Raw genomic sequence first — 13,392 nt, forward strand, 5'->3', positions numbered from 1 at the left:
ACTGGGATGGAGGGCACAAGCAATCACATCCCTCATGGATTTTGGGCTGCTCAAGGTGCTGTGCAGCACACTCACCCTGCCCTTTACTGATGACTGTGGTACTTGGAGCCATGGCTGTGGTTGTGTTGCTCCTGCTGCCCAGCAACACAGTGTTTGTTAAACTAAACTATTAGACTAAAATAAGTCTGTTTTGAGAGATGAAACCAAGGAGGAAAAGTGGAGCAGCTTGGTTGCTGCAACAAGCCCCAGGTTTCAAACCAAACCCTGATCCCTTACCTCAAGGCATTATGGCTGGGGGAGGATGGGCTTTTGGAGGTGTTTGGGATTTTCCTGACACATTTTTTTCCCCATGGGCAAGTTCTTCACATGAATCTCCCACTACAGGGGGTTCCTTCATGGGGGGGGAAGAGAAATCTCGTAAAAGCAGCCTGGGGACTTGTGTCCATCCATCCATCCTGCATCCCTGCCCTGTGGTGCCACACCTGGGGGTGCCAAGCCATTGCCTGCCCCTGGGAAGGGTCCTGTGTGTGAGTGGGGGGAACCCAGGGGGCTTGCAGGAAGCTCTGTGGAACTGCTGAGGATGGAAAAATCCTCGGGATCTGCCCTTTCTCTGAGAAGACATCTGAGCTGGGAGGTGTTTTTCTTTCCATCCAGTCAGCAGGGCCGCTTGGAAATTTCCTACGCCGGCTCTGGCTGTGATGTTTTCATAACACAGCGAGCAGCCTGGCAAAGCCCTGAAAAACCATTCGCCAATTAGGGACTTACATCTTTCCTGCAACTCTACCTCATTAGCCCTTATTAAAAAGAAATAAATTAAATAATAATAAAAAAGAGCCAGGCCCCTGGAGCACCTTGTTGAGTCCTCTCAGCTCCTTGCTGTTTCCCCATTGCTCTCCTCTTGCCTGGGGGTGCCAATGCAGTGAACACTGGCTCACAGAGCCCATGGCTCATGGATACCACGTGGCTGCTGCTGTTCCAGGTGATGTTTCCAAGGGGCTGCATCCCTCCAGTGCTGCGGGCAGGACAGCAGGGAAGACCCTGAGGTGCGGCAACATGGGGTGAGCTCCCTGTTGAGTATAATGACAGATGACTGAGTGAGCCCATCAACCCACCATGTGGGTGCTCCCAGCTCTCCTGCACCATGATCAGGGGCTTTCCTGCCCAGGTGGGTGCTCCCTGCCTGCTGGTGGAGGGGCCTCTGGTGCGGGTGATGGAGGGAATGCTGACTCAGCAGCTGAAAAGGCTTACACGGCCCTGTGAAAAATGCTGATGCAGCATTTTTTTAAAAAATGGTTGACTCAGGAGGTTGGAAAAATGTTGCTCGTTAGTCTGCAAAAAGGTCGACTCATGGGGCTGCAAAAACACAGAGCCACACACAGCCACAGCCACTGTCCCTGAATTTCTGAGGATGCTCGGGTGTCATCCCATCTAACTGCCAAGTATAAGGGGCACTACATCCCCCCAGGTCTGTCCTCCTGCCATCACTTGTGTTTGTAATGAAAGAGGATCAGCAACACCACCCCCAAACTCACCAATTTTTCAGTGGTTCCAATGCCTGGTGCTCATGAAGGATTTGGGAAAGCAAAGAGTGATTTCCCAAACTCCTGCAAAATCCAGGTGAGTGGATGCAGCCGAGCCATGTCTTTCCTAAGTCTGCTCAAGTGGTGCATGCCCTCGTCTCCCCCCAGCAGCAACAGTGGCATCACCAAACGTGGTTTTCCCTGCTGGCAGAGGAGGCAGTGAGCCATGCAGAACACTGCTGATGGCTCCTGCTCCCTCGGAAGGTGCCGTGAAAGGAGCACAGGGAAGGCTCCATTAAGGAGTGCGCGTGTGCTACGTGTATTCCTCCCTCCTCCCAGCCCCAGGAGGGGCTTTCTCTCCAGCCTAGAGGAAATCAGACCTCTGCAAGTCTTTTTTTTTTTTTAAGCTTCTGTTAAAGATGATGCCCATGGCCTTGGCTGGGAGACAGACACAGCTACACCAAGGCAGCCCAACCACGCTGCAGTTCGGAATTTATTAGAAACAGCTGTCAGTACATCCTTCTAAAACATTACATGTCAATGTGCTTTATTGCAATTTTTTTTATTGCATTTTTTTTTGATCTAGAGCAAGTAGGCCCAGGATGCTTAGTGTCTGGGATTTAAAAGCCCAACCATCTAGTAAAAGAAAGTACAGCAAAATTGTAACACACCCGGTGACAAGTACAGTGTTGCATTACTGAGCTAGAAACTACAGGATGACTTGTCAGAAAACACTAACATACACTTGGTTTCCTTATGAAGCAGTTTGTTTCTTTTCTTTAAAAGTTAAACTACATGAATTCCTTTTTTATTTCTTTTCTTCCCCCCACCCCCCTCCCCGACTACACCATAAACGACAGAAGAACAGATTTTACACAAATAACAAACAAGAGTACCAAAGTTACATGCTGGAATTCATCTGGAAAACAAAATAATTCAATAGCTTCTGGAGAAGCAGGTTCTTAACAGATGCAGTTTCCCTTAAAGAAAAAAAGAAGTCAAAGAAAAGCAGAAACATTGATGCAAAGGTTGTACAAAGGAGTGTGCTGTTATTTCAGCCCTCGACACAAGATCAAACACCCACTCATGCTTTACATTGAACCACACCTTGTACAAAGAGTCCACTCACAAAGGGACACGCACCAACACCACCCATTGCACATCAGCTCTGGACAGGGGGCACTGAGGGGCCACTGGAACGTGCAAACAATCACTGCATCTCACAGGAGAGCAAGAGGGGTTTCTTTTGCTAAGCCTTTGCTTGGGACACGGTTGAATGCTTTGTCCCAGAGTAAATAACACCCCAAACCAACTCTGTTTACAAATATAGTAGCAACCCCCCCGAGGAAATCCAGAGTTCAGCATTTCAGAAGCACATATGCAAGATGAATACAATAAACTCCTTTTCGTTTGACAAAAACCCAACCCGATTCTGCCTAAACACGTGGCAGAATGTGCTAACAGTGAGTTTTGTTTTATTTTTAAGGGGCAGTGCCACTTACAGCTAATGCATATAAATGTGTACGTGAATATATTTTACATATATCTATATACATACAGTACATATACACACACACGCACGCGCACACACACACACGGATGATGCAGACCATTACAATCCCATGGTGCAATAAACAGCCAGATATACAAAATTAACAGGTTTTCATCAAACAGATCTTTGCTGGATGTAGAAGTCACTCACAAAAACAAAACAGATTCAAACCCTGACCCAGCTGACTGAAGGTGAGCCCCCCCCCCTGCAGCCAACAGTGACCTGGGGGCGGCTCGGGGCTGGCCCCAGCATCCTACAAGCCCTGCTGGGGGGTGTCAGTCACCCTTAGAGACCTTTTCTTTTGTCTTTGGATGCAGGAACTTTCTCCAAACGATCCCGAGCCTCTTGCTACAAGCACTTGGAGAGTGCCTGGCAGCAGCGCTGCTGGACACGGGGAATGTCCCTCCCCTCATTGCCAATGCCAGTCTCACAGAAGCAATCCCAAGGGAAGGTGGTGGAGGGGGCATCAAATTAAAGCTGCTTTCTCTAATACAGGTTGATCAACGAAGTGGGTTTTTCCTACCAAAAAGGGCCCGTCTCACTTTTTTTTTTTCCTTGCCTCTGAAGCTCATATTACATTTTTTAAAGGCAAACTTTAGAACAAATGGTGAGTCTAGTAATAAAATAAGGTGAGTCTATGCCAATAGCAATTTTAAAAATGCAAATTCTGCATTAATTGTATGGAGCCAGCCCCAAAGACCAGCACTTCAAGCACTGTCATCATCTAAACAGTTAACAAGCTAAAGCTCTCAATCTGCCCCTTTGAACAAACAGGAAGGAACTGAAAAGATTTCAAGAGAGATTTTTTTTCTCCCCCCCATTTGGTGGAAAGTATTTCTGCCCACAGAATGCAAGATTCACAAAAATGTTGGCCAAACTTCACGTAACCCCGTCCAAAGCTGCTGCTCACGCAGGGCTGAACTGGCCCAGCCTCCTGAGGAACAGGCCAGCGCTTCTTTGGGCTGGTCCTTCCCTTCTCCCAGTGCCAAGGGAAACAAGGGGATCAGCAGTGCAAGTTCCCTTCCCATACAGAAAGGGCAGCAGCTCCTCAAGGACTTGTACCAATTCTCTAAACCTCTCCTGCATGTGCATTTAAGGAGATTACAACTGGTTATTCCAAAGGGAAGGGTCTGCTCTGGCATCTCCTCTTATTTCATGGTTCCAGGCAGAGGTTTCTGGTTCATGGTCTGTCTCCTGCTTCAAACTACAACCAGAGGGATGCTTTAGGGTGCTGATTCTTCCTCTCCACTACAGCTATTTGCTTTGAATGCTGAATTTGAGCAAGCCTGACCCCCTCCCCTCACAGCATTTTTGTTCTTTGGGAATGTTATTTTGATTCTGCTATTGCAAAAGCAGAGATTGCAAATCAACCATAAGGAAACTACACCTAAGGAAACTTGATTTTAAACATGGTCTAAACAAAACAACCCCAAACCCATCATAGTGCTTTGTAAAACTGCATTTTGAACCTGTCTGTCTCTTACCCCTCCTGATCCACAAGCAGTACCTGTTTCATGTCTGCACAATGCAGCAAGCATACAAGACTCACTAACATTTCAGATTTTTATTCCCTGTTAGTGTAACAAAAAATAAAAAAATAAACAGACATTCAAAAACAGAAGCGAGATTGTTCAAGTACCAAGTAAGGGGCTTTTCCAAACTTAAAGTGTGACACTCCTATAGCAATTCTGCTGCTTTAAACAGCCACAGCGTTCAGTTACAGACATGGTGCCACCTAAGCCTGCAGAGAGCCCAGGATTTGGGACAACCAAGGCCTCATCCTTCTCCTGTCCTCCCCAAAACAGCACTAAGTGTCAACATTCATTTCCACAGTCCCATCACAGTTGCCTGGCTTTGCGAGGGAAAAACTTTGATGTTTGTCCTGCTGTGATGAGAATTCAGCTGTGATTAAATGCAAGTTTTTTCCTGGGAATGGCTTTTGGTTGTGGAAGTCTTGCTAACACTACTGTCAGCGAGAAAAGAATCAGGCCCATCACATTAAATGGAAAACTTCTTGAACATCTGTCACCTCAAGAGAGATGAGTGTGGAAAGAGCATTTTATTTTTGGCAGAAGACAAAGGGCTATACTGGATACAACTCTATATTGCAACTACCAATGGTGCAAAGCAGCAACTCACTTCACTGCTGATGAGAATGAAATAAAAACCCCCAAAACTAGAGCACTCCAGTATCAGAAGGTGAGCAATTGCACATTACTGCTTCACACACTAGTGAAGCATCTGTTGGGATATCCTTCTCGTTTCTAGGTTGGTTCTTCCCATGCTCAGATTACTTGTGATTAACAAACAAACTTATGGGAAAAGATTTATAACTTACTAACTTCAGAAACATGGCACTCATGGCTGATACAATGGGGCCAATGGCAACTGTGGAAGCAGACCTGATTTCCATCCATACCAACACAAAATACTGAAACACCCCTAATTCCCTGCAAATATACTTCAAAACAGATTAGAAGAAACTGTGCATATTCGAGTTTCAACATTCCCTCCCCCCTCCCCCATTTAACACTGTGCAAAAGTTATTTATTCAACTCTACATATATATTTAATACAACATGGGTCAGTGAGATCAATGTTCCTTTAAGTGCAGCCTGGTACCAGATGGCTGCTACGACAGTGAGGCTACTTCCCCCTTTCCTCCTGATGTTCTGACTCTTAAAATTAAAACCTTCTCACATCTTACTGTTTTAAAAGAACTTGAGTTTCTTTGTTTTGCCTCTTTGTTCACATTTCCTGTATTTGTTTCAGGCTTAACAGCTGCTTTTCATCCTGGGGTGTAATCCTGCACCTCACAGGCCCATTTCTGATTTCTCATTCATGCAAGTGTAGAGCAGCTCCTGGAAGCTGTGGGATCTCTCACAGGTCTAATGCTACTGAGCAAACAGAATTAGGCCAAGCACAGTGAGAGGTGCAGGACCAAGCCCTTGCCCCACAGATCACACCAGCTACACGTGTCAGTTGGTTTTATAACAATTTTCATTTTCTCTATGAGTGCAAAATAGTTGCAGAAAGAATCTGTGCAATAGCATGTGCAAGTCAATGGGGAACTGTGACAGCAGCTGAGAGAGACTTCAGGTGCCTAAACCACACAGGGAGAGACAGTGGCAAAACAGCCTCAGGAGACTCTCAGAATAATGGAGCCAGTACAGGGAATGCAGGCTTGGTCTGCCCATAGCCCTGCTCTGAAAGTTTGGGCAAAACCAGAACTTCAAAGAACACTTTAGGATGGCTTATTGGCCCTGACTCCATCATTCACAGCAAATACATCACCTGTGATCAGCAAAAAGAGCTCGGAAGCGAAGGGCCAAGAGTCCCAACTCACTCACACCACGATAAAGCCAAGCTACCTTCACAGATGCTAATGGAATTACACTGTATTTACCTTGGCAGAGCCAGGGCTGGAGCCTGGACCAGACCTCACAGGATCAATCAGATTCCACTACAGGGAGACTTCAGACAGCCCTGCTCTGCTATCCTGCTGCTGTCAGGACTGTGAGGGTGTGCCAGGATTTATGAGCCTGGAAGTAGATCTGTGCCTGTTTAAAACAAATCTGAGCCCTACCTGAAATTGGGGCAGACCTGAAATTGGGGCAGATGTGAAACACTTTGGCAAGGTTACCTCTGTTACAAAAGCAGGGATCAGAAATATGGGTCTCATCAGCCTCAAATGTTAACACCGCCAGTAAGAGAGTGCAGAGAGATCACAAGGGCAGGGAAAAATCAGACACTCCTCTCACACAGGTTCTTCTGCAGGCATGAGGCACCTGGCTGTCCTTTGTGCCTTTGAACTGATTTCTTTCATTGAACATTTGGTCTCAGCCCAGCATCAAGGGAATGCTAGATGCCTGAGAGGTGTGAGAATGGCAGCTGTACAGCTACCAGATTAGAACTGCAAATTAGCCAAGAAAAAATTCCATGTCCACAAACCACTGAGGAAACCATTCAAGATTTCCACTAACAGCAAAGGCTATGTCTCATTTTTCCTTTTTTCCTGGGGAAGTAGAAGGGACACACAAACAGATGTGGTTCATTTTGACATAGCAGCTTGTGTGAATTTTATTCTTCTCTCACACAGTTTTGAGATTTGGTTAAGCCTTGTAGGGTATAATTTAGATGAGAAAAGTGGCACCTACAGAATTTCTTGCCTGAAGATTGCACTCTGGCCAATTAGGAAGTATCTGCGATGTGTCAGGGTCATTAGTGCAAAATAAAAAATGTCATGGCATGCCAGGCAATCAGACTACCCTTCCTGCAATGGCTGTCAGTGCTCCAGCCTTGTCACTTCCCTACTTGCGAATTCAAGACATTCAGTGAAATAATACTTCTAGTGTAAACAATATACATCAACAAGCCTGGCACTACTGCCCAGGCATTACAGAAAAAAGCCATTGGAACAGGAAATCAGCCCCAGGGTCAGAAACGGGTCTCCAGCATTCTCAGACCTGCATGACTGTCTGCTTCCTGTCCTGCACAATGGGTGCATTGCAAGGGAAACGCTTCCAGTAATGGGAACAAAAGTAACTTTCAAGGTTGCACGCTGAACAATTACTTTGCCAGTTGTGCTTTGATGCCAAGTGGTTCAGTTTGCCAAACTTAGCTCTTTTTCATTTTAGAAGCTTAAGGAATGGAAATAAGCTGCTTTGTACACTTTCCAGGGAGGGGATTTATTTGATGATTGCTGTAGTTGATGAAGCCCAGGACTACCCGCTCCAGTATTTGACAGCAGCCCTTGCCAAAGGATGGTACCAGACATCCAGTAACTGAGGAGTACGGCTCTCATCCCTTCCTGTGTTTTGCATCATGTCTAAAATAACTACAAGGGAATTTAGATTATACCAGAGTAAAATCTTGCTTGGCTGCAGTGGTGTGAGAGTTCAGAACCCAGCTCAGAGAGAACAAATCAGAGGAGATCTAGGATTAGCATATTCACTTACAACTGGGAGTAACTATACCCCACCAAAGAATTGGGTACAATAAGCCATCCAGGAGCATTTGATTACACTGACCTCTTCTGTACCAAAATCAAGTGTTACAAGAGTCTGTCACTGTTCAGCAAGAGACCTGCAGCAGGTCAGTGCAAGCTTCATTCTGGTTTACATTCTGAAGCACAGTATCATTAAAACTCTGGAAACAGAATCCCAAGCTGACGAACAGGAGGGAGAGGGGGTGAAGAAAGAGGAGAGTGAGCAATTACATCAGATCAGACAAATTTAGTGTTTTGAAGCCAGACAATGTTTAGCTTTTCCTTTTATTTGTTTCAAGTTTTGGTGCAGAAAGTATGTGCGGATGCTAATGCAACCTCCCCTGTAAGTGCTCGATCTAGCAACGAACAAAGTTTTGGCATGTTCAGTTTGGTTATGTTTCCTTTAAGCGAAGACCTGTAGTGCCATTGAAACCAAAACTTCGTTACTGTTGGCAAAAAAATAAAGCAACTTTCCTTTTACAAGCATTTTTCCATTTAAATGAAAACCTGAAGCTTTCCCATAATTCCTTTGGTCTTCTCTCACCAAATTCCACGCTACCTCAAGACAAGCCCTCTTTTGGAAGTCCGGCTGAATCGCAGTGAAGCTGCTAAAATTAGCAGAGAAGAATTGCTGTGGCAGAGTTTCCCCCTAGTTTGTTGGGAGTTTAAGACTGAAAGACATTACCAGTGCCTCGGGTAGAGGCTTCAAATTGTGTCTACTAGAACAAGAGAAAACAAAATCCAATTAGAAGTTCCATTGAAGGTGCCTGGCAAAAAATCATCTCCATGAAATGATGCTCTGCTTCCAGTATTTTCATATGCGTTGCGTTGAGTTTATTCCCCTCATAAGGAAACAAAAGTATCGGTGTAAAAGCACAGCTGAGCTTTTAAGGTAGCACCAGGACACCTACACCCAAGTTGTCGTCTTGTTGCTGCTAGGCCTCTTTTTGATTCACATTCACAGAATCACTTCTTGTGCAAAACAAGCAGTCTAAGGAGAAAGAATGCCCTCCGAGTTCTAATAAAAATCGTAGAAAAGAATCCAAGATAAGCCAACGCTTTCCTCCTCCCCAAAATTTACCTGCAGAGAGAGGGGGGCATCTGTGCGTAGACAGGATAGGCAAGCCTGACATTTAGGGAATCATTGTGTTGGACAAGGGATGTCTGCTGGTAATGAAGAACCAAATCCTTAAGTGTGCTGTACAGGTTGTACGGTTCTGCAAACCCATAACCTCTTGGAGTGCTGTAGATCACACAGTGTTTCACCTCTCCATCAGCTCTGTAAGGAAAGGAAAGAGGAGAGTTTAACATAAAAGGACAAACCCAAAGTGACAGTCTATTAACAATTAACTAATGCAGCATCTCCGCCAGTCACTGGATTACATAATGGAAGACCCAGTAGATGCAAGTGGAGAAGATTAATATAGTCTGTGAAGAAACTTGGCTTCAGGGCATGTGATTAAACACTCTTGCATAATAATCCACATAAGAGGGCTCCTCCATCCCAGCAGTACAATTCCCTACTGCATTGTTGTCCAAATGGTCCTTAGGAAAAAAGTCAATAACTGAACCAGGAAGATAAGCACCCAAAGTCAGCAATGACTTTGTGCTCAACTCACCTAGAAACCTTTCCACTAAGCAAAGAAACCGAAACCCACAAATTATCAGGACCTGCAAAGTATTCCATGAAACACAGGGGCTAACCTTCCATGTGCATTTTTTAATGTTAAGCATGGGACAGGTTCAAGCTGATTCATTATCTGGAGCCATAGCGACCGAGTCTCTAACTTGGCAAAGCAGCTACCGGAGCACAGCAATTCCAAAGCAGCTAGAAAAATTTATCTGCCAGAAAGATCAGGTATTATGTAATCCCTGTAAGGGAGCCTGTTACAATCCCAGTCACATGTAGGAACAGGTTACTTTGTGCCACCCCTTTTTGAGCCTGTAGCATGATCCCAACTAAACAAAAGCATCTGATGAACCCAACACTTGAGTGACCGCAATGAACAGAACATGGAACACAGCAGATATTACAGTCTTCAGTTACCTTGAGGTGCTAAACCTTCATATATTCATTTCTCAGATTTGTGCTCAGAAGCAATTAACCTCATGTGAAATAAATCAGTGAAAGCCATTTTGGACTCTAGGACAAGCTTGAAAGATTTTTAGATAATGGAGTTGGAGTATTTCTGACCTTCATTACACCAGCATAAAATGAAGTGAAATACAAGAAATCAATGCAAGGCTGTGTGAATGTCATCAAAGCTACTGCTCACAAATAATCCTCTGAAGCATCACCATTACCTTACACATACAAGAAAAAGATCTAGAGTTAGGCATGTCTGAAAATGAGAATGGAGGATGCCACACTTTTACAGCCCTGCTTTACTTCCTCCCACGTGTCCCTTAGCAGGGAAGAATATGGGAGAATTAGGTCCTAACTTAGGCCTTTACTACAGAGCTTCAAGTTGGGATACTTCAGAATTTTGTACTAACTACTGTGGGAAGTGCAGAGGCTGCAGGACTACAGTTATTGCACATTCAAAGCACATTTTTGTTACAAAGCTTTTACCATTCCCGTCTTCCTGCAAACATGCAACACATTCCAATGGGTAGGCCTAAGCTAGGCCTGGCTTTTGTTCTCCAAAATAAAGAGCTTTGGTAGAGATTTATGAATTGAGTAGTTGGAACAAAAAAGGAAAACAGACTTACACCACAGAACAAGCATAACATCCTTTCTTGCTACTCTCGCGAATTAAAAATGCTCCGTCAGGTTTCCCACAGAGCAGGTCTTCTGCTTGGACACGGTTAAGATCCCCAACAAACCAAGTTTTCTCATCATGATGTGGCAGGTTTTCATCTTCTTCATTCACAAAGTACGTGCTGAGAGGATACATTTGTTAACCAGTGATCAGTAAAGGAGTTAACAAGCAGAGTTATTTTCACAGAAATCATACAAAGAAATACCAGAATTGCCCAAATTGGGAGGTTGGGCTCCTAAGAACATATATTAAAGACTTCCACTTAGATCTTAATTTTAATCCTACATGTTTCAGCAGAGTTGCTGCCTCACATGACATCACATGACTCCAGTCCTTTATTGAGAAACTGGTAGTTTTTGTTACCAGCCCCACAAGAGAAAACACTTACTGGATAATGGAACACTTCTCAATAAAATCATATGTATAGTGACACTTACTCATCAATATTTTCATTTTTGATCCCCAGCCAGTCATTTATTCGCTTCTGTCTCACCCCCTTGTGATTGAGCCATCTGCCAGAAGAAGAGAACATTAATACATTAGAGCACATGTATGGGTTTTCTTAGTGAGCAAGCTGAAGCTCAGACACAGGAGAAACAGTCTGTGTCCAGCCCAGGGACATTAGGAGCTGGATAACAGTGGTGAAATCAAGTGTGGGTATAAGCAACATAACAGAAGAAACGTACTACCATCTGTTGTATTAGCAACCACAGGTTTTGTTTATAACTAATTTTTCTTAAATTCTTTATTTACAGGATTGTGCACCTAGTTGTGGCTGGCTCTTTAAATAACGAAGTCATGAAGAGGCCAACCAGCTCTCAGACATCCCCTGCCAGACTGTAGCACCTTAACATCAACAGAACTTTGGTTATGAAAAGAAAATTAAACTCTCATTATCCTGATGGAAACAGCCATTAATCAGATTCATCAGAGACACTATTCTGAGGTATGGGTCAGGCTTACTTACACAAGATACTGATCTCTGATTTTGCGGAGCTGAATTAGGTCAGGCTTGATGCTGTTCATTTTCTTATCAGTCTCCCTGTTGTCCAGAGCTTGTTTCTTCAAGTCTTGTTCCAGGCGCATTTTACTGTCATGGATCTCACCCAGGCGTGATTTTAATTTTTCGTAGTTCATCATTATCCTGCAAAAGAGTATGAGAGAAGAGGTCAAACCAGCCCAGAAGGACTGAACCTACTGGTAGCACTTACAGAAGAGTATCACAGAACTACCATAACAGCAACTCCTCCCTTTGACCATCTCATCCTTACATGAAAATTACTGTATGAGTGACAGGAAAGACTTCTTGTCAGAGGGCTTGCAACCTTCAGTTTACCTTAATTTATTTCCTTCTGGCAGAGATGCAGGAAGAAATTCTCTGTAGGAAGGTAAGCTAGAACAGATTCTTCCCTCACTGTCAGATTCAGTTTTTGTTGTATCAATTATGAGAGCCCACCACAGGCATCAGCAATAGCAAGATTTCAAATGCAAACTTCAATTACTATCAAGACCTACAAGGAAGTAATGCTGCCTGTCTCTTCATTCAAGATTAGTTTGCAGGTTTTGTGTGACTCAGGAAAATTACATCCTTTGCTTCTTAATTGTCTTTACTCAGAATGAAGCACCCCAAGTGCATAGTGAAAGTATTACAGGTAACTGTTTCTGGTCCAAAAAACCTCCTTAGTATGGTTCATAAAGCACTATGTCAAGTGAGGCATTATACCTGGCCTTTCTTCAGAGGCCCAGATCCACCTTTTTCTGCTAATACCCTCTTGGAAAGGCAGTTTCAAACAATGCACTCAACTGAATTTGTTAGATGATAGCTACTAAACAGTGATCTTCTCTGAAAGCAACCAAAACCAGCTATGGACAATGAGATTTACCAGATTTATGTACATTTCACAGTCTGCAAGTACAGAGTTCTCTGAATTATATTCTGAGCAAATCCAAATAGAAATGGGATAAGCAAATTAAATCATTATTTCCCGTTCTTTCCTGGTCCTCATCCCAGTATCTTGATTTACTGAAGTTAAGAGAGGATAATCCAGAGATTTCCCAGCCCTGCAATTCTTTGAGAGAAGAGAGCTTTACTGAAGGCTGAGATACCTTGAGGGAAGGTCTCAGAAAACACTGAGCTTACAAAGTGGCTTATATGATTTATATGATGCTGTAATGGCAGTGTCAGTGTGGACACCAGTGTTTCCAGGTAAGCAAACAGAACCTGAGAGCTCACCGCTCAATTTCTTTGTCGTTGCCCTCCCTGCGGAATCGCTCGATGTATTCTTTGCTGTATCGCTCTTGTGAGTGGCACTGCTCCTCAAATATCTTAATTGTTTCATTAAATGCTTCGATTGCAGTTCTCTTCATCTGAATTTCCTGTGTGAGGAAAGAGTCCTTGATCATTTGTTCATAATACAGATGACAATGCAAGACTCGATTACGTTCCCTAAACTGACTGAGAAGATGATACTTTTTCCCCCCACTTAGTTAAAATAGGATTAATCAGCTTTAAATTCAGTCAAATGTCTGAGTAGGGTCAGGAAAGAACCAGGCAGACTTGCTCCCTGTAAG

General features: G+C 44.0%; 1 protein-coding gene across 1 annotated transcript in view; it reads right to left on the minus strand.

The window, feature by feature from the left end:
* Positions 1–1,995: 1,995 nt before the first annotated feature.
* The window catches only part of LOC102039817 (phosphatidylinositol 3-kinase regulatory subunit gamma), a 32,542-nt gene continuing 21,145 nt past the window's right edge, over positions 1,996–13,392 (minus strand). The window contains exons 6-10 of the mRNA XM_005423137.3: positions 13,055–13,197; positions 11,789–11,965; positions 11,259–11,333; positions 10,772–10,942; positions 1,996–9,338 (exon numbers count right to left, since the gene is read on the minus strand). Of these exons, the coding sequence (XP_005423194.1) occupies positions 9,137–9,338; positions 10,772–10,942; positions 11,259–11,333; positions 11,789–11,965; positions 13,055–13,197 (768 nt within the window). The 3' untranslated portion in view covers positions 1,996–9,136. The remainder of the gene's footprint in view (positions 9,339–10,771; positions 10,943–11,258; positions 11,334–11,788; positions 11,966–13,054; positions 13,198–13,392) is intronic.

This window comes from Geospiza fortis, unplaced genomic scaffold (genome assembly GCF_000277835.1).
Source record: "Geospiza fortis unplaced genomic scaffold, GeoFor_1.0 scaffold333, whole genome shotgun sequence".
Lineage (NCBI taxonomy): Eukaryota > Metazoa > Chordata > Aves > Passeriformes > Thraupidae > Geospiza > Geospiza fortis.